The sequence below is a fragment of the Protomyctophum bolini genome (genome assembly GCF_963924005.1).
Source record: "Protomyctophum bolini genome assembly, chromosome: 24".
In the NCBI taxonomy this organism is placed as follows: Eukaryota; Metazoa; Chordata; class Actinopteri; order Myctophiformes; family Myctophidae; genus Protomyctophum; species Protomyctophum bolini.
This window is the reverse complement of record NC_137885.1, coordinates 26,063,905-26,084,340: the sequence shown is the minus strand read 5'-3', so window position 1 is coordinate 26,084,340 and position 20,436 is coordinate 26,063,905. Positions and strand designations below refer to the sequence as shown.

The following is a 20,436-nucleotide window of genomic DNA, read 5'->3' as shown; positions in this document are numbered from 1 at the left end:
ACCAGGGAAACTCCCCCCTGTCAGGTGTAAAGGAGCAACTTGGACACTCAGGCATGAAGGAAGCATGAGTTCAAGTCCGTTGCTCTCCCCTTGTCCCCCATATATGGGGACTAGGTTGGTGGAGGGTGTGTAGAGGCCAGGATCACATTAGATGATTGACACAGGGGTGAAAAATGGGTTACAAAATCGTGGGATAAAAAAAATATATATAAAAAAAGAAAGATGAATAATAAACATGCCATCACGGCAAGAGCTACTGTAGTGTCAACAAACTGCGGATATAATAATGGGCAGGAGGGAGTCCTGCTACTGTACAGGAGAACACAACGGCACGTCTCCAATCTAACTTGTTGAACAAACTACAGCAAATAAACTCACCAATAGTAAGTAAAGTATTTACACACTGTAGTTGTCCCCATTGAACATCTTTCCTGAACCAAGCCAGCTACATTGAGTGACGGTGACGGCAAAACCCACGTACAGTATGGCTTATGATATTATGAAAACAATCAACCAGGAATGGATTAGTACTGAAGTTGGAGAACTACCAACAACAGAGTTTACAGCAACTGCTGTAGAAAAGCCAAAAATACCTGGAACAACATATTTTCAGATGGGTCGCCGGGGACCAAATACAGATAATTCCGTGGGCTCCTTGACATGAAATAGTTTGAGCATCACTGACATTAAAAACATAGTTTTTTTTTTTTCTCCACAAAACTGTCATGATTTAGATTAGAAGACATTAAGTAGAATCTGGTGTTGGATCTTATCGGGCTAACGCGTGTGCGCGTGCGCGCACGTGTGTTTCAGGAGCGACAGAGCGGCGAGCGGCGTGTCGTGGAAGGCGTTGTTTAAGCAGTACTTTGTGGATCTGGGTCGCTACGTCCACGACTACGCCACCCTGAAGACCGCCTGGGAGCAGCTCAACAGCTTCCTGCAACACACCTGTCCCAGGATGCTGGCTTCACTGAAAGGTATGCCTGTCTGTCTGTCTGTCTGTCTGTCCGTCTGTCCGTCTGTCTGTCTGTCTGTCTGTCTGTCTGTCTGTCTGTCTGTCTGGGTTCGCATGTCTTGCTCCTGAACTTGCATACTACTTAACCCATTCTGACCTGACCTTCAAAAAAAGACAGTTTTCTGAAAAAGCTATGTTTCTATGTCAGTCGTTCTTCGATAAAAGAAAATAGCAGACCTACAAGCTCGTAGCACGCCACTCGGTGGCGCGCTACGAGCTTGTAGGTCTGCTATTTTTCAATAGCTAAACTGTAACTGTTACAGTTACAGTTACTGTTACAGTCCTTCCTGGACTACATGTTGTCTCAGTAATACAGCTCTCCCCCCTATCCACAAGGAGGAGCAGTGCACCAAATAATTATGGGAATTGTAGTCCAGGAAGGTAGTGAGACCAGTGTCCATGACATCAGAGACAACAGGCTCACTGCTACAATCTAAAATATCTAAAACCACATATTACACACATAAATACCCCCAGGAAAGTGATCTAAAGCTTCTAAACGTCATTAACATATATTTTTTTGCAAAAAGGGTGAAGTGTCCCTTTAAGTTGTATGAAATACTTGCGCTCAGACAAGTCCGGCACCCCAGAGCTCCTATTTTGAAGCACTTCCGGCACTGATAGTGTTTTTAAAAAGAAAATATCAAATTAGTAAAAAGAAAAAGACGTTTAGGGATAATAAAATAGGGAAAACAGGGCCCTATATCTGTCATAATGCAGCTGTGTGCGACGTGATTGTGATTGGCTGTCCTACAGTGTGTACCTGCCTGCATAATACAGCTGTGTGTGTGTGTATGTTGTGATTGGTTGTTTGTTACAGAGGGTGCCAAAGAGGAGGAGCTAGACGCCATCGAGGCGCAGATTGGCTGCAAGCTGCCCAATGACTACCGATGTTCCTACCGCATACACAACGGGCAGAAACTGGTTGTCCCTGGGTCCGTACCCGTCTGTCTGTCTGTCTGTCTGTCTGTCTGTCTGTCTGTCTGTCTGTCTGTCTGTCTGTCTGTCTGTATGTCTGTCTGCCTGTCCTACCTGTCTGTCTGTCCTACCTGTCTGTCTGTCTGTCCTACCTGTCTGTCTGTCTGTCTGTCCTACCTGTCTGTCTGTACCATTATAACTCAATGGCTCGACCTCCCAGTCTCAGGGCGGACAGTCTTAACCACGAGGCCACTGAGCTGGTAAATGGGTTAAGAGCGTCTGCTAAATGCCTAAATTGTAACATTGTAAATTGTGTCTGTGTCCGTGCGTGTGCGTGCGTGTGTGCGTGCATGTGTGTGCGTGTGTGCGTGCGTGTGTGCGTGTGTACGTGTGTGTGTGTGTGTGTGTGTGTGTGCGTGTGTGCGTGTGTCCATGCGTGCGTGTGTGCGTGCGTGCGTGTGTGCGTGCAGGTTGATGGGCAGCATGGCCCTGTCCAACCACTACCGCTCAGAGGACCTCCTGGACGTGGAGACGGCGGCGGGGGGCTTCCAGACCAGGAAGGGGATGAGGCACTGCCTGCCGCTCACCTTCTGCTTCCACACCGGCCTCAGCCAGTACATGGCCCTGGAGGCCACCGAGGGCCGCGCCGTGGCCGACATCTTCTACCACTGTCCGGTCAGTGTGCTCTCTGTGGACCGGGGACCCCCCCGGACCACCGGGCTGGGGGGACCTTTAGTGTGTGGGGGTGTGTGTGTGTGGGTGGGGGGGGGGGGGGGGGGGGGGGTTCCAGGTGAACCCTAGCCTCGACGACCTTAGAGGCATAAAGGTTCAACTTATGTAACTTAAAACGCATTGGGCTGTATTTTGCGTGTCTTAAGTTCCAGGTCTTATTCCCTAACTTGAGTAAACTAAAGACCTGGAGGCGTGATCAATGCTCTTTGGCCACTCAGATTAGCCAAATGGCATTGATCACGCCTCCAGGGCTTTAGTTTACTCAAGTTAGGTAATAAGACCTGGTACTTAAGACACGCAAAATACAGCCCATTGGGTGCGCAGCGACACGGCACAGGCGTTGCCACGCGGCAACACCTGGAAAATAGAACGGTGGCGTATCGGAGCGCCAGGCGAGGCGTGAGTGCGCGTCGGACGCCGCCGGTGTGCGTTAAGGTTAATTGAAAATAACGGAGGCGGCTGTTTTGACGCGCGGCGTTCGCAGACGGTGTGTGAAGTGAAGCCTTAGATAGCATTTCATGTAGACATAGGGATGCACCGAAAGGGACATTCTTGGCCCGAAACGGAATACCGAATATAGGAAACAGTTGGCCGAAAACCGAATATCCGAATATTAATATTATACATCTTTCTTCCTACCATTGCTGTCATGGCCGTACCTTAAAGCTACCTGATTTATGGCAAAATGTAAAAAAACGTTACTTAAATAATAATCACTATTATAGGTCCATAAAACATTTATTCAGCTCTTTTGAATGCATTCATTGCATTTACACTATTCAGTGATATATTTTCTGCCTATTCGGGCCGAAACCGAGTAGGCCGAAAATGCATTTTTAGCCATTGCCTGCCGAATATTTTCTGCAGCCGAATATTCAGTGCATCACTAGACATGGCACTCTCTAGTGCATGCTGATAATTTCATTATATTGATATCCCACTGTTGGTTCTTAGCTTTAATTATGATTCTTGATGACTCGCTCTGGATTATGATCATCTGCTAAACGATCAGCTAAATGATGGGGAGCCGGTTTGTAACCAAATGGACCTTTATTGGGTCTTTAACTCTTGAGAACGTAAACTTAAACTAAATGGACCCTTGCGGGTTTAATTTATGCTCTTGAGAGTTACATTTTTGTTAATGTAATGTGAAAAAAGACGTTTCTATCACAGAAAGATTCTGTAGTGATTCTGAGGACCCTGACTATGGGTCCTACTAGGGGTCCTCAGACCCCTGTTGAATACTGAAAGCTGAACACTGAAAATATAATTGTCAAGGTTTTAAAACACATATAATATATTAAATATATTACTGTTAATATCATTCCCTCAGTGTTTTACACCAAACACTGTTCTAACCTAGCGTGTTTGTGTGTGTGTGTGTGTGTGTGTGTGTGTGTGTGTGTGTGTGTGTGTGTGTGTGCGTGCACATGCATGCGTTTTTGTGTGCATGCGTGTGTGTGCGCGCGTGCCTGCGTGCGTGTGTGTGCACGTGCGTGTGTAGGATCAGATGGCTCAGGACCCTTCAGCCATTGACATGTTTATCACTGGTGAGTTGACTGACACGCGTGTGTCCGATTCACGCATGCACGGGTTAAATGTCTCCCACTGATTAAAGGCGTGTGGAGTTCATAGGAGCCATGCAATTATGGTTAGGGGAGGGGTTTATATTGTGATGTCACTAGGCTTATAGAACTGTAATTTCGATTGGGCCTTTTGACTCAAAAGGCTTTCAGCTTTCAGGAAGAAAATGCACACGGGGAAGACATATTTCAATATTTGAACCACGGCCTATATGTTCAGAAACGTCTTCTCTGTGTCTATGTGTGTAGGTTGTAGTTTAAAGGTTGTAGGTTGTAGTTTAAACCCTCCTGTTCTCTGTGTCTACTGTATGTGTGCAGGTTGTAGTTTGTAGTTTAAAGGCTGTAGTTTGTAGTTTAAACCCTCCTGTTCTCTGTGTCTATGTGTGTAGGTTGTAGTTTCTCGGAGTGGTTCACGACATACGTCAACAACGTTGTCACGGGAGAATATCCGATCATCAGAGACCAAATCTTCAGGTAATTTGCACACACACGCGCACACACACAGTACATGCTGGATAGTCGATACGATAAAAGTACGATAAAATACAAGAGAATGACAGCTTGGCACGCGCGGCAGTAACTTTTATTGTTGTAGAAGAGGCAAACTAATATTGTTCATGCCGTTTGCTTTGATGGAATTATTGATTGTGTGATTTAAATAAAGTGTGTTGATGTGTGTGTGTGTGTGTGTGTGTGTGTGTGTGTGTGTGTGTGTGTGTGTGTGTGTGTGTGTGTGTGTGTGTGTGTGTGTGTGTGTGTGTGCGCTCGCGTGCGCAGGTATGTCCATGATAAGCGCTGCATTTCGAGGACTGATGACATCACAGTGTCGGTCTCCACCTCCTTCCTCCCAGAGCTGTCGTCTGTACATCCTCCTCACTTCTTCTTCACCTACCGCATCAGGTACCTGTCTGTCTGTCTGCCTGTCTGTCTGTCTGTCTGTCTGCCTGTCTGTCTGTCTGTCTGTCTGTCTGTCTGTCTGCCTGTCTGTCTGTCTGTCTGTCAGAATAGAGATGAGCAGCGGTGCATTCATTAAATTAATTAACATATTAATGAATGTTTAAAGGCACAGTGAAATGAAAAAGACGTTTTTCACACTTTTAGACCATATCCGTGGTCATCATATGGATGCCAAAAAAATGGGAAAATTCTCATTTCTGTGTGTTTTTATATCAAAGGGCCATAAAAACGATTGTTTTATTTATTTATTAAAACGAAAACGTGCTGCGTGATGACGTGTAGAGATACACATCGATAAAAGCCAATAAAAATTAAGCTCATCCGTTTAATTCCCCATATCTGCGCATCCGTCCAACACAGCTGCTTATGATTACAGAAATCCTCCGTTTCAACTTAATCATCACGCTAAAATATGTATCTGAAAACATTATAGGGTAGAAATAAGCCACTTAACAGTAAACTGGTGTAGCTAGACGACAATCTGATTTGTAAACAAACACACACCATGCGGTAGCTACCGTCCCATCGCCTGAAGGGATGCGACGCTCTGATTGGTTCAGAAACTTCAGACCGGTGTTTCATGTTGAAACTTTAAAATAAATTGATCACCATTTCCATTTCCCTACACCTTTAACAGAATAGAGATGAGCAGCAGTGCATTAATTAACATATTAATGAATGTTTAACAGAATAGAGATGAGCAGCAGTGCATTAATTAACATATGAATGAATGTTTAACAGAATAGAGATGAGCAGCAGTGCATTAATTAACATATGAATGAATGTTTAACAGAATAGAGATGAGCAGCAGTGCATTAATTAACATATGAATGAATGTTTAACAGAATAGAGATGAGCAGCAGTGCATTAATTAACATATGAATGAATGTTTAACAGAATAGAGATGAGCAGCAGTGCATTAATTAACATATTAATGAATGTTTAACAGAATAGAGATGAGCAGCAGTGCATTAATTAACATATGAATGAATGTTTAACAGAATAGAGATGAGCAGCAGTGCATTAATTAACATATGAATGAATGTTTAACAGAATAGAGATGAGCAGCGGTGCATTAATTAACATATTAATGAATGTTTAACAGAATAGAGATGAGCAGCAGTGCATTAATTAACATATGAATGAATGTTTAACAGAATAGAGATGAGCAGCAGTGCATTAATTAACATATTAATGAACGTTTAACAGAATAGATATGAGCAGCAGTGCATTGATTAACATATTAATGAATGTTTAACAGAATAGAGATGAGCAGCAGTGCATTAATTAACATATTAATGACTGTTTAACAGAATAGAGATGAGCAGCAGTGCATTAATTAACATATGAATGAATGTTTAACAGAATAGAGATGAGCAGCAGTGCATTAATTAACATATGAATGAATGTTTAACAGAATAGAGATGAGCAGCAGTGCATTAATTAACATATGAATGAATGTTTAACAGAATAGAGATGAGCAGCAGTGCATTAATTAACATATTAATGAATGTTTAACAGAATAGAGATGAGCAGCAGTGCATTAATTAACATATTAATGACTGTTTAACAGAATAGAGATGAGCAGCAGTGCATTAATTAACATATTAATGAATGTTCAACAGAATAGAGATGAGCAGCAGTGCATTAATTAACATATTAATGAATGTTTAACAGAATAGAGATGAGCAGCAGTGCATTAATTAACATATTAATGAACGTTTAACAGAATAGAGATGAGCAGCAGTGCATTAATTAACATATTAATGAATGTTCAACAGAATAGAGATGAGCAGCAGTGCATTAATTAACATATTAATGAATGTTTAACAGAATAGAGATGAGCAGCAGTGCATTAATTAACATATTAATGAACGTTTAACAGAATAGAGATGAGCAGCAGTGCATTAATTAACATATTAATGAATGTTTAACAGAATAGAGATGAGCAGCAGTGCATTAATTAACATATTAATGAACGTTTAACAGAATAGAGATGAGCAGCAGTGCGCTGCCCGAGGCAGCGTGTCAGCTGGACAGTCGCTACTGGAGGATCACCAACGCCAACGGGAAGGTGGAGGAAGTGCGAGGACCGGGCGTCGTTGGTGAGTATACCGCAAGTAAATATACTCATTTCCGTTCACCCAGTGACGCTCCAACCACTCCCTTACGGAGCTGTGTTTAACCCATTCTGACCTGAGATCAGATTCATACGAGGTTTCCACTGGACACACACTGGGTCTGATTAACTCATTCTGACCTGAGATCAGATTCTAAAAAATGTCAGTCGTTCTTCGATTTTTCAAAAATAACAGACCTACAAGCTCGTAGCGCGCCACTCGGTGGCGCGCTATGAGCTTGTAGATCTGCTATTTTTCAATAGCTAAAGCATAACATGATGCTAACACCAAAACGGGTTCCCGTTCAGAATGGGTTAATTCACCCAGTGATGCTCCAACCACTCCCTTACAGAGCGGTGTTTAATTCACCCAGTGATGCTCCAACCACTCCCTTACAGAGCTGTGTGTAATTCACCCAGTGATGCTCCAACCACTCCTTTAGGGAGCTGTGTTTAATTCACCCAGTGATGCCCCAACCACTCCCTTACGGAGCTGTGTTTAATTCACCCAGTGATGCTCCAACCACTCCCTTACAGAGCTGTGTGTAATTCACCCAGTGATGCTCCAACCACTCCCTTAGGGAGCTGTGTTTAATTCACCCAGTGATGCTCCAACCACTCCCTTACAGAGCTGTGTGTAATTCACCCAGTGATGCTCCAACCACTCCCTTACAGAGCTGTGTGTAATTCACCCAGTGATGCTCCAACCACTCCATTAGGGAGCTGTGTTTAATTCACCCAGTGATGCTCCAACCACTCCCTTAGGGAGCTGTGTGTAATTCACCCAGTGATGCTCCAACCACTCCCTTAGGGAGCTGTGTGTAATTCACCCAGTGATGCTCCAACCACTCCCTTAGGGAGCTGTGTTTAATTCACCCAGTGACCGTGATGTTTTAACCACTCCCTTAGGGAGCTGTGTTTAATTCACCCAGTGATGCTCCAACCACTCCCTTAGGGAGCTGTGTTTAATTCACCCAGTGATGCTCCAACCACTCCCTTAGGGAGCTGTGTTTAATTCACCCAGTGACCGTGATGTTTTAACCACTCCCTTAGGGAGCTGTGTTTAATTCTCCCAGTGATGCTCCAACCACTCCCTTAGGGAGCTGTGTTTAATTCACCCAGTGACCGTGATGTTTTAACCACTCCCTTAGGGAGCTGTGTTTAATTCTCCCAGTGATGCTCCAACCACTCCCTTAGGGAGCTGTGTTTAATTCACCCAGTGACCGTGATGTTTTAACCACTCCCTTAGGGAGCTGTGTTTAATTCTCCCAGTGATGCTCCAACCACTCCCTTAGGGAGCTGTGTTTAATTCACCCAGTGATGCTCCAACCACTCCCTTACAGAGCTGTGTTTAATTCACCCAGTGACCGTGATGTTTTAACCACTCCCTTAGGGAGCTGTGTGTAATTCACCCAGTGATGCTCCAACCACTCCCTTAGGGAGCTGTGTGTAATTCACCCAGTGATGCTCCAACCACTCCCTTAGGGAGCTGTGTTTAATTCACCCAGTGACCGTGATGTTTTAACCACTCCCTTAGGGAGCTGTGTTTAATTCACCCAGTGATGCTCCAACCACTCCCTTACAGAGCTGTGTGTAATTCACCCAGTGATGCTCCAACCACTCCCTTAGGGAGCTGTGTTTAATTCACCCAGTGATGCTCCAACCACTCCCTTAGGGAGCTGTGTTTAATTCACCCAGTGATGCTCCAACCACTCCCTTAGGGAGCTGTGTTTAATTCACCCAGTGATGCTCCAACCACTCCCTTAGGGAGCTGTGTTTAATTCACCCAGTGATGCTCCAACCACTCCCTTACGGAGCTGTGTGTAATTCACCCAGTGATGCTCCAACCACTCCCTTAGGGAGCTGTGTTTAATTCACCCAGTGATGCTCCAACCACTCCCTTACAGAGCTGTGTGTAATTCACCCAGTGATGCTCCAACCACTCCCTTACAGAGCTGTGTGTAATTCACCCAGTGATGCTCCAACCACTCCATTAGGGAGCTGTGTTTAATTCACCCAGTGATGCTCCAACCACTCCCTTAGGGAGCTGTGTTTAATTCACCCAGTGATGCTCCAACCACTCCCTTAGGGAGCTGTGTTTAATTCACCCAGTGATGCTCCAACCACTCCCTTAGGGAGCTGTGTGTAATTCACCCAGTGATGCTCCAACCACTCCCTTAGGGAGCTGTGTGTAATTCACCCAGTGATGCTCCAACCACTCCCTTAGGGAGCTGTGTTTAATTCACCCAGTGACCGTGATGTTTTAACCACTCCCTTAGGGAGCTGTGTTTAATTCACCCAGTGATGCTCCAACCACTCCCTTACAGAGCTGTGTGTAATTCACCCAGTGATGCTCCAACCACTCCCTTAGGGAGCTGTGTTTAATTCACCCAGTGATGCTCCAACCACTCCCTTAGGGAGCTGTGTTTAATTCACCCAGTGATGCTCCAACCACTCCCTTAGGGAGCTGTGTTTAATTCACCCAGTGATGCTCCAACCACTCCCTTACAGAGCTGTGTGTAATTCACCCAGTGATGCTCCAACCACTCCCTTAGGGAGCTGTGTTTAATTCACCCAGTGATGCTCCAACCACTCCCTTAGGGAGCTGTGTTTAATTCACCCAGTGATGCTCCAACCACTCCCTTAGGGAGCTGTGTTTAATTCACCCAGTGATGCTCCAACCACTCCCTTAGGGAGCTGTGTTTAATTCACCCAGTGATGCTCCAACCACTCCCTTAGGGAGCTGTGTTTAATTCACCCAGTGATGCTCCAACCACTCCCTTAGGGAGCTGTGTTTAATTCACCCAGTGATGCTCCAACCACTCCCTTAGGGAGCTGTGTTTAATTCACCCAGTGACCGTGATGTTTTAACCACTCCCTTAGGGAGCTGTGTTTAATTCTCCCAGTGATGCTCCAACCACTCCCTTAGGGAGCTGTGTTTAATTCACCCAGTGACCGTGATGTTTTAACCACTCCCTTAGGGAGCTGTGTTTAATTCTCCCAGTGATGCTCCAACCACTCCCTTAGGGAGCTGTGTTTAATTCACCCAGTGACCGTGATGTTTTAACCACTCCCTTAGGGAGCTGTGTTTAATTCTCCCAGTGATGCTCCAACCACTCCCTTAGGGAGCTGTGTTTAATTCACCCAGTGATGCTCTAACCACTCCCTTACAGAGCTGTGTTTAATTCAGCCAGTGACCGTGATGTTTTAACCACTCCCTTAGGGAGCTGTGTGTAATTCACCCAGTGATGCTCCAACCACTCCCTTAGGGAGCTGTGTGTAATTCACCCAGTGATGCTCCAACCACTCCCTTAGGGAGCTGTGTTTAATTCACCCAGTGACCGTGATGTTTTAACCACTCCCTTAGGGAGCTGTGTTTAATTCACCCAGTGATGCTCCAACCACTCCCTTACAGAGCTGTGTGTAATTCACCCAGTGATGCTCCAACCACTCCCTTAGGGAGCTGTGTTTAATTCACCCAGTGATGCTCCAACCACTCCCTTAGGGAGCTGTGTTTAATTCACCCAGTGATGCTCCAACCACTCCCTTAGGGAGCTGTGTTTAATTCACCCAGTGATGCTCCAACCACTCCCTTAGGGAGCTGTGTTTAATTCACCCAGTGATGCTCCAACCACTCCCTTACGGAGCTGTGTGTAATTCACCCAGTGATGCTCCAACCACTCCCTTAGGGAGCTGTGTTTAATTCACCCAGTGACCGTGATGTTTTAACCACTCCCTTAGGGAGCTGTGTTTAATTCTCCCAGTGATGCTCCAACCACTCCCTTAGGGAGCTGTGTTTAATTCACCCAGTGACCGTGATGTTTTAACCACTCCCTTAGGGAGCTGTGTTTAATTCACCCAGTGATGCTCCAACCACTCCCTTAGGGAGCTGTGTTTAATTCACCCAGTGACCGTGATGTTTTAACCACTCCCTTAGGGAGCTGTGTTTAATTCTCCCAGTGATGCTCCAACCACTCCCTTAGGGAGCTGTGTTTAATTCACCCAGTGACCGTGATGTTTTAACCACTCCCTTAGGGAGCTGTGTTTAATTCTCCCAGTGATGCTCCAACCACTCCCTTACAGAGCTGTGTGTAATTCACCCAGTGATGCTCCAACCACTCCCTTAGGCAGCTGTGTTTAATTCACCCAGTGACCGTGATGTTTTAACCACTCCCTTACGGAGCTATGTGTGTGGCTGGGTGGCTGGCTGGGTGGCCGAGCACGAAAACAGCATGGTTGTTTTTCACCACCTGTGCACAACCTAACGCACACACACAAACACACACACGCACATGTTAACTGTATATATGATGATGTCGGGTGTGCCAGTACAGTACAGTACAGTGACAGTACAGTACAGTACAGTACAGTAGAGGGACCCCCACACGGTAACTCTGTCATTTCTCTACCGTTTCGGACGTGACTCATTATGTTAGCCAACAGCGACAGCATCAAGTTTAAAACCCACAAAATCAAAAGAAAAATGAAGAGAATCTGGTCTTTGGCAATAAATGTGGACCAGGTGATTAATGAGGAGAAATCTGAGCCAGAAACTGAGATTTGTGTTGAAAAACATCTAAAGAATTCCACACGTTTTGATGATTGTGGCTCTGATGCTCTGAAGCATACAAATGTGTGTTTCTGTGTGTGTGTGTGTGTGTGTGTGTGTGTGTGTGTGTGTGTGTGTGTGTGTGTGTGTGTGTGTGTGTGTGTGTGTGTGTGTGTGTGTGTGTGTGTGTGTGTGTGTGTGTGTGTGTGTGTGTGTGTGTGTGTGTGTGTGTGTGTGTGTGTGTGTGTGTGTGTGTGTGTGTGTGTAGGTGAGTTTCCAGTCATGACTCCAGGGAAGGTTCATGAGTACAGCAGCTGCACCACGTTCTCCACTACGTCAGAATATATGGAGGGACATTATACCTTCCATAGACTAGGTAAATTATGTTAATAATATGTAAATATATGCAATATACCTTACATATACTAGGTAAATTATGTTAATATATGTAAATATATGCATTATTCCTTCCATAGACTAGGTAAATGATGTTAATACATGTAAATATATGCATTATTCCTTCCATAGACTAGGTAAATGATGTTAATACATGTAAATATATTCATTATACATTCCATAGACTAGGTACAGCCAATAAGGAGGAGGTATTATTATTATGTGTGTTGTTTCAGCCAATAAGGAGGAGGTATTATTATTGTGTGTTGTTTCAGCCAATAAGGAGGAGGTATTCCACGTGGCCATTCCACGTTTCCACATGGTCTGTCCTCCATTCAGAGAATCGCTGGTTCGAACGGTAAGAACACTTTACTGCTAATTAATTATTATTATTGTTGTTGTTGTTTTTCATTATTATAATGATTATTTCTAGACCTACTTCTTCATTTGCACCAGTGTTGTTTTTGGCAGAACATTTCTATTTCAGTTTTAGTCATGGTCTCATTTTAGTCACCTGGAATGTGTTTACTTTTAGTCGACTAAATCTACGGTTGATTTAGTCGAACGAAATGTGTTCTGTTGGGCCTTGATGCCGTCGTAATGAGTGTTTTTACACTTGCTGAAAACAGCCGATCTACAAGCTCACAAGGCGTCGAGCTTGTAGATCTGCTATTTTCAGCATGCAACCAAGTGTAAAATGACTTATACTGGATCTCTTGTCCACTAGTCCCTTCCTAACATTTTAGTCTAGTTTCTATTTCTTGACGAAACTGTCGGGTATATTTAGTCTTAGTTTTAGTTCGAACCAGCTCAGTGACCTTGTGGTTAGAGTGTCCGCCCTGAGACTGGGAGGTCGGGGGTTCGATCCCCGGCCGGGTCATACCAAAGACTCTATAAAATGGGACCCAGTGCCTCCCTGCTTGACACTCAGCATCAAGGGTTGGATTGGGGGGTGTGAAGTGAGGACGCTGGCGTCGACTGTTCGCCGCTTCACCTCCCAATGTATGGATGAATGAACCGTTGTAAAGCACGTTGAGTAAAGCACGTAGTGCATAGAAAAGGGCTATAAAAATGCAATTCAATTCATTAGTCATCATAGCTTAGTTTTCATTTAGTTTTCGTCAGTGGAAAACGACAGACATCTTTCGTCTGTTTTAGTCGACCAAATCAACACTGATTTGCACAATCCCCCACACTGAGAATGTCCCTCCCACAGCAGGGATCTGACCCTTATTTCATCATGTCCCTCCCACAGCAGGGATCTGACCCTTATTTCATGTCCCTCCCACAGCAGGGATCTGACCCTTATTTCATGTCCCTCCCACAGCAGGGATCTGACCCTTATTTCATGTCCCTCCCACAGCAGGGATCAGCCGTGTCTCCGTTCAACGCCGGTGCCGACGACTCCGACGACTCGGGAGACGAGGGCGGAGAGCTGAGAGGGATCAACATGGACGCCATGCCGGGCGGAGGGGGGGGCTGCCCCGGGTTCAACCCTGACCTCTGACCCCACGACCTCACGAGCTCCCCCCCCCCCCGCCCACCCACCCCAACCCGACAGGAAGTGGTGTGTCGGTTAGATGTCAGCTTTAAGTCTCTGCAGCCGGATGGACTCTTATGCCGCGTTCACACTGCCAGCTACTGAAGCTACACGCTACCGTTGATTCTCTATGGAAGCCAGAAGCTACATGCTACCGTTCATTCTCTATAAGCCAGAAGCTACATGCTACCGTTGATTCTCTATGGAAGCCAGAAGCTACACACGCTACCGTTGATTCTCTATGGAAGCCAGAAGCTACATGCTACCGTTTATTCTCTATGGAAGCCAGAAGCTACACATGCTACCGTTTATTCTCTATGGAAGCCAGAAGCTACATGCTACCATTGATTCTCTATGGAAGTCAGCGACATGAAGATTCAAAGCTTCACGCTACCATTCATTCTCTATGGAAGCCAGAAGCTACATGCTACCATTGATTCTCTATGGAAGCCAGAAGCTACACGCTACCGTTGATTCTCTATGGAAGCCAGAAGCTACATGCTACCATTGATTCTCAATGGAAGCCAGAAGCTACATGCTACCATTGATTCTCAATGGAAGCCAGAAGCTACACGCTACCGTTGATTCTCTATGGAAGCCAGAAGCTACATGCTACCGTTGATTCTCTATGGAACCCAGAAGCTACACGCTACCGTTGATTCTCTATGGAAGCCAGAAGCTACACACGCTACCGTTTTCATGAAGCACCTTCTGACTTTTGAGCGTTCATACTGGCAGCGACATCCCATAATGGCTGCCTCGCCACAAAACGTAAATATGGAAGTGGACGTGGTCTTGCGCAAACAAGCTAGCTAGCCCGTGGTAACAGAACTTAGCCTCGTCTTCCCGACCAATCGGAGCGGCGTGGCATTTTACGAAGCGACTGCGATATTCTTTTTCCAGAGGTACGCCACAGCGGCGGCGGACGTCCGACCGCAACACTTTTTTTCGTTTTGACGTTGTGCGACGCGCGTCGTCTGAGAGCACAACTCTTACACAACGATTCCCAACCTGTGTTTGGCAAAACACTTAAAATATTATCGACATTATAACGTTAATATCAAAAACATAATTATGTAAAAAAGTATTTTGTATTTTTCTTTTTTGTACCAATCGTGATATTGATCAATGGGAGCTTGTATAGTTCCATTTGATACAAGCGGGAAAATTATTGATTGATTGATCGTTAAAATAATTTCGGGGCAGAAATTGAGAACTCTACCCAGAACAGATTTGGGAACTGTTATCGTAACAAAACCCGCCCGCCGCTTCAGAGAGTCCTTGACTCCGCCTCTTCAAGGTAACGAACGCAAAGCCGTCATTTGATTTGTCAAAAAAAATAAAAGTGTTTCATTAAAATAGACTTTTTTGAATTTCCAGTTATGCTAAGAACCTCGATTCGGTATGCTTTGACTAATTTGTTTCGCAGTAGGACTAATTTACGTGATTTAAAAGGGGGGGGGGGGGGGGGGCTGATATCCGCTGTCATTTTGTCGCATTTCGGCGGTTCGCCAGAAATATTTGAAAATCGTGAGAGTCTGCAATTTGTCTCGAGAGGCTAGTTGTCACCAGACCACGAAATGATATACAGTATATATATTTGTATTTTTATTGTATTTTTGTTTCAAACAACTATTTATCATCGTCCGTGTTCCTCCCAGTTCAGTTACTTGCCCATCCCTCGTCTCACGTTGTCCTGCGCAGAAAATAGCAGATCTACAAACTCGCACATGATGCACACCCCATATATAATTTAATATTAATAATATGAGCGATGAGTTTCATCCACGACATTTAACCCATTTAGGCCTGACTTCGGAATTAAAAAAATATAAAAATCTTCTAAATCCTGACATTTTTATGAAATACCTGTTTCTCAATATTTCATGTCAAGGACCCCAAAATTATATCTAATTGGCCGACGACCCCCATCTGAAAATATGTTGTTCCAGGGACCCCCCCCCCAGAAACAAAGATTTGAGTTAAAAACATCCGCTCTGAAATAATATAAAAAAATGTTGTGACACATTTTCACGATATTTAAAAAATAACAGATATACAGTGCCGCGCTACGAGCTTGTAGATTTGCTATTTTTCAATAGCTAAAGCATAACACAATGCTTTGGAATTTGTCTCACAAGACAGACAGACAGTTTAAGTCTATGTTTATAAATAAATAATTTACATTTTGGAGATGGGCCTGTTTTTTTTTTTTTTTTCATTAGATTTTTAAGAAGGCCTCTTTAATGAACCGCCTGATCACTTGCCGTTTTCCTGTCTTTAAAATGAACCAATCGGGACATCACTTCCTCTTTCCACGCTTTGTTCTGATTGGTCGATCTTTATACACGGAGTGTTTGTGTTCATATCTGATTGTGTGATTGGTTGGATTTGTTTTGGGCAAAAAAATAAACCAGCACTCTTCACTGGGCCTCTGTCTCCGTCGTGCCTTTGTCTGCAGTGCTTTTCAACCAACCGGTGGTCCCTGAGGGGGTTGCAGATCAAAAATCAAAATAACAGTAAAGAAATAAATAAAAATAATAAAACCTAATATTACGTCCTGGCACAGGAGGGTTGTGCTGCTAAAAACAGATCAAAACGTTTTGGCACAGAATGTGTTTTAATTGCCCCCCCCCCCCCCCCCACACACACACAAAAATGTGATTGAAGGATTTCTTTGTGTTTTTTGGCATGACAAATGATATAGATGTGCAAAGAAACGACTGACATAATGTAATGTTGTACTTTAAAAAATGTTGTAAAATAGCAGAACGAAAACGAAAACTTTTCCAGATGACCGAATGAAACTAAACATCATTTTTATATTCAAAAGACTATGACTAAAACTAAAAATGTCATTTGCTGTCAAAATCAACTGCGGCCGACAGACAGACAGGCAGACAGACAGACAGACAGGCAGGCAGGCAGGCAGGCAGACAGACAGACAGACAGACAGACAGACAGAACAGACAGACAGAACAGACAGACAGACAGACAGACAGACAGACAGGCAGGCAGACAGACAGGCAGACAGACAGACAGGCAGACAGACAGGCAGACAGACAGACAGACAGGCAGGCAGACAGACAGACAGACAGGCAGGCAGACAGACAGACAGGTCTTTGTTGGTTCTGTGTGGAGCAGTGTTCAAGTAAATTACATTTACTTGAGTAATGTTGATGTGTTTGTACTTTACTCAAGTATTTTCCAATTTCCATTAAACTCCACTACATCTCGGATCCAAATATTGTACTTTTACTTTTACTATATGTTAATTTGAAAACTTTATCGTTACTATATTTATAGATTTTGATTGTTTTTTTTAGCCGAAATGTATACAAGGTGGTTAATGTATTTTTTGTAAAAATAAACAGCTGATCTACAAGCTCACAATGCGTCGCATCGCGACGCATTGTGAGCTTGTAGATCAGCTGTTTTCAAAATTTGTATACTTTTTTTTTTTTTACATTTGAAAACTTGTGAAATGGGAGATTCTGCATAAACGTTCTACTTTTGGTACTTACTGTAAAAACAAGTACATTTTGATACCAATACTTTTGTATAGTTTCACTCAAGTAAATGTAGAATTCTGAACTTTTACTTGTAACAGAGTATATAGTTCTACATTGCAGTATTGATACTTTTTACATAAGTTAAAAAGAAAGTGAGTACTTTTTCTTTCAACACTCATGGTGTGGGGTTGCACAGGGACACCCAGGCATTGACAGAGCTGTGTGTGTGCGTCTGTGTGCGTGCGTGTGTGCGTGTGCGTGCGTGTGTGCATGTGCGTGTGTGTGTGTGTGTTTAACGTGAGGGAGACAAGTGGTTTTGTGCTGTGATCGTTGGTCTCTTTGTTGACGGGGGACAGAAGCTCTTTGTGTCGTGCTGGCCCCTCCTCGTCGGAGTGACCGGGGTCGCGAGGGGTCAGCCGCGGTCCCCGGCAGCGCCGCGCGATGACGTGACCCGTCCCCGCGTTCGACCCCACCCCAGCACGGTGGAAGAACCGCCACATGTCCTGAGGTAAAGTATGAAGTGAAAGGCCTTTTTTTATATATATATATATTTTTTTTTATCCCACGATTTTGTAACCCATTTTTCACCCCTGTGTCAATCATCTAATGTGATCCTGGGCTCTACACACCCTCCACCAACCTAGTCCCCATATATGGGGGACAAGGGGAGAGCAACGGACTTGAACTCATGCTTCCTTCATGCCTGAGTGTCCAAGTTGCTCCTTTACACCTGACAGGGGGGAGTTTCCCTGGTTGGACGTTGTAGCGCGTGGAAGGAACACGTTATTCCAACCAGTTCCTTTCCCCTCCATCAGGCGCCCCGGCTGGCCAGGGGGAGGCAGTTTAGTAGAGACCAGGATTACTGCATGTTTTTTGTGAGGGTATCTACCCTAGGGGACACGGGGAGAACATGTGAGGGTACCTACCCTAGGGGACACGGGGAGAACATGTGAGGGTACCTACCCTAGGGGACACGGGGAGAACATGCAAACTCCACACAGAAAGGCCCTTTCGCCTTTTCTATGAACTTAGTTAGAGGTGTAACGATAGATTTTTAACAGCGATATGATACGTATATCACGAATGCACGGTTGACGATACCATACATGGGCGATATTGGTTCATTATGGCGATACGATACGATTCACTGATTTAAATTCGATGCAGTTTAGCAAAGAAATGTAATGTAATGTAATGAGTCCAACTAGTGCTAGTGGTTCTCAAGCGTTTTATTTGCAAGGACCCGATTACTCTGAGAGTACAAATGGACCATTTGGTTCCATCTGTACACTCTCAGAGTTACAGACCTGTGAGGGTCCATTTGTACACTCTCAGAGTTACAGACCTGTGAGGGTCCATTTGTACACTCTCACAGTTACAGACCTGTGAGGGTCCATTTGTACACTCTCAGAGTTACAGACCTGTGAGGGTCCATTTGTACACTCTCACAGTTACAGACCTGTGAGGTTCCATTTGTACACTCTCAGAGTTACAGACCTGTGAGGGTCCATTTGTACACTCTCAGAGTTACAGACCTGTAAGGGTCCATTTGTACACTCTCAGAGTTACAGACCTGTGAGGGTCCATCTGTACACTCTCAGAGTTACAGACCTGTAAGGGTCCATTTGTACACTCTCAGAGTTACAGACCTGTGAGGGTCCATTTGTACACTCTCAGAGTTACAGACCTGTGAGGTTCCATCTGTACACTCTCAGAGTTACAGACCTGTGAGGTTCCATTTGTACACTCTCAGAGTTACAGACCTGTAAGGGTCCATTTGTACACTCTCAGAGTTACAGACCTGTAAGGGTCCATTTGTACACTCTCAGAGTTACAGACCTGTGAGGGTCCATCTGTACACTCTCAGAGTTACAGACCTGTGAGCTACTGTATCTCTGTGTTTGGTAATAATTATTGTCCACTAATTTTCTATATCTGTGGCAAAAATTGACTTTTGACCAAAAGAATGTCCACCACAATTATCCAGCATGGCAACGGGCCATGCTTTCAGAGTCTGGGGTAACCCTCCTCTCTGTGCTGGTTCTGGGTGACACCAGTCAGGGTCTGGGATAACCCTCCTCCTCTGTGTGCTGGTTCTGGGTGACACCAGTCAGGGTCTGACACGCTGCCTCACATCATCACCAGGCTCTGATATTCAACACAGTGGCGTCAAGCTGTGGGGGTGCTTGTATTGGTAGCTTGGAGCACCCACCAAGAAAATATAGGAACACAAAATAATACCACCCACTGAACTGACCTCCCCTCCCTCATGACTATATAGGGATTGGTCACGTCGTATAGGGGGGAGGGGGGGGGGGCTGGTGCCACTGGGGGGGTGGTGGGGGCTGAGGCCACTAGGGGGGGAGGGGGGGGGGGGGGGGCTGAGGCCACTAGGGGGGCTGGTTGTTGCCTGTTTCTGTTCACCGAAACAGGTATTCAAATGCTATAATGTGCTTTTGTTTCAACCTGCCAGGTAGTAGAGTATTCATTGATCGTGCTGAAATGTTGAAACAAGTTGCTGAAACAATTGAATGTGTCTGTTGTGAACTTACATCGTACCACTGTGTTTATTAGCAAACTGTAAATAAAGTACCAAACGGGGGGGGGGGGGGTTCTTATAACCTGAATAGTTATAAAAACTATTCTGAAACGTAAAAATGAAATGAAAAGAGTAAGGGAAAAATCACAGTCCCCCCACGCATGTAGAATGTATTTTTGTATATTGTTTTTAATTTAAATTGTTATTTGAAAGTGAAATATCCCTTTGATTGATTGATTAATTGATTGACACCTTTTATTTATTCTCGAAAAGAGCATTGATGTTCACCCCTCATTTGCAAATGCTGTCGACTCGAGATCACACAAAAAACTCAAAATCAACACTTGATACAGATTATAAAACACCGACACAGAAAAATGAATACGTCAAAGACAATGAATGACCTAGTGCAGGTAGGGAGGTTTAAGAGCAGGTTATTGGGTTATTGGGGGCATTATTTATAATGTATAAGCAAAATGCACCTTTTAACTGTCTGTTAATTAACTTGCTTCAACTCTTGAGCAAACTTAAATCCTATAACAAAGCTGACCGCAGAATCACTTATGCTCTCAAAGA

At 44.4% G+C, this 20,436-nt stretch overlaps 1 protein-coding gene across 4 annotated transcripts in view; it reads left to right on the top strand.

Moving 5' to 3' along the window:
• Positions 1-16,240, top strand: part of fbxo3 (F-box protein 3) — an 18,043-nt gene extending 1,803 nt beyond the window's left edge. Inside the window, exons 3-12 of one of the 4 annotated variants that reach the window (XM_080758443.1) lie at positions 814-977; positions 1,836-1,950; positions 2,404-2,608; positions 4,176-4,215; positions 4,638-4,722; positions 5,026-5,148; positions 7,195-7,325; positions 12,142-12,249; positions 12,545-12,627; positions 13,633-16,240. In XM_080758443.1, the coding sequence (XP_080614569.1) occupies positions 814-977; positions 1,836-1,950; positions 2,404-2,608; positions 4,176-4,215; positions 4,638-4,722; positions 5,026-5,148; positions 7,195-7,325; positions 12,142-12,249; positions 12,545-12,627; positions 13,633-13,776 (1,198 nt within the window). In that variant the 3' untranslated portion in view covers positions 13,777-16,240. Of the gene's footprint in view, positions 1-813; positions 978-1,835; positions 1,951-2,403; positions 2,609-4,169; positions 4,216-4,637; positions 4,723-5,025; positions 5,149-7,194; positions 7,326-12,141; positions 12,250-12,544; positions 12,628-13,632 lie in introns of all 4 variants that reach the window. The other 3 variants (XM_080758444.1, XM_080758442.1, XM_080758441.1) reach the window with 3 other exon arrangements.
• The last annotated feature ends 4,196 nt before the right edge of the window (positions 16,241-20,436 follow it).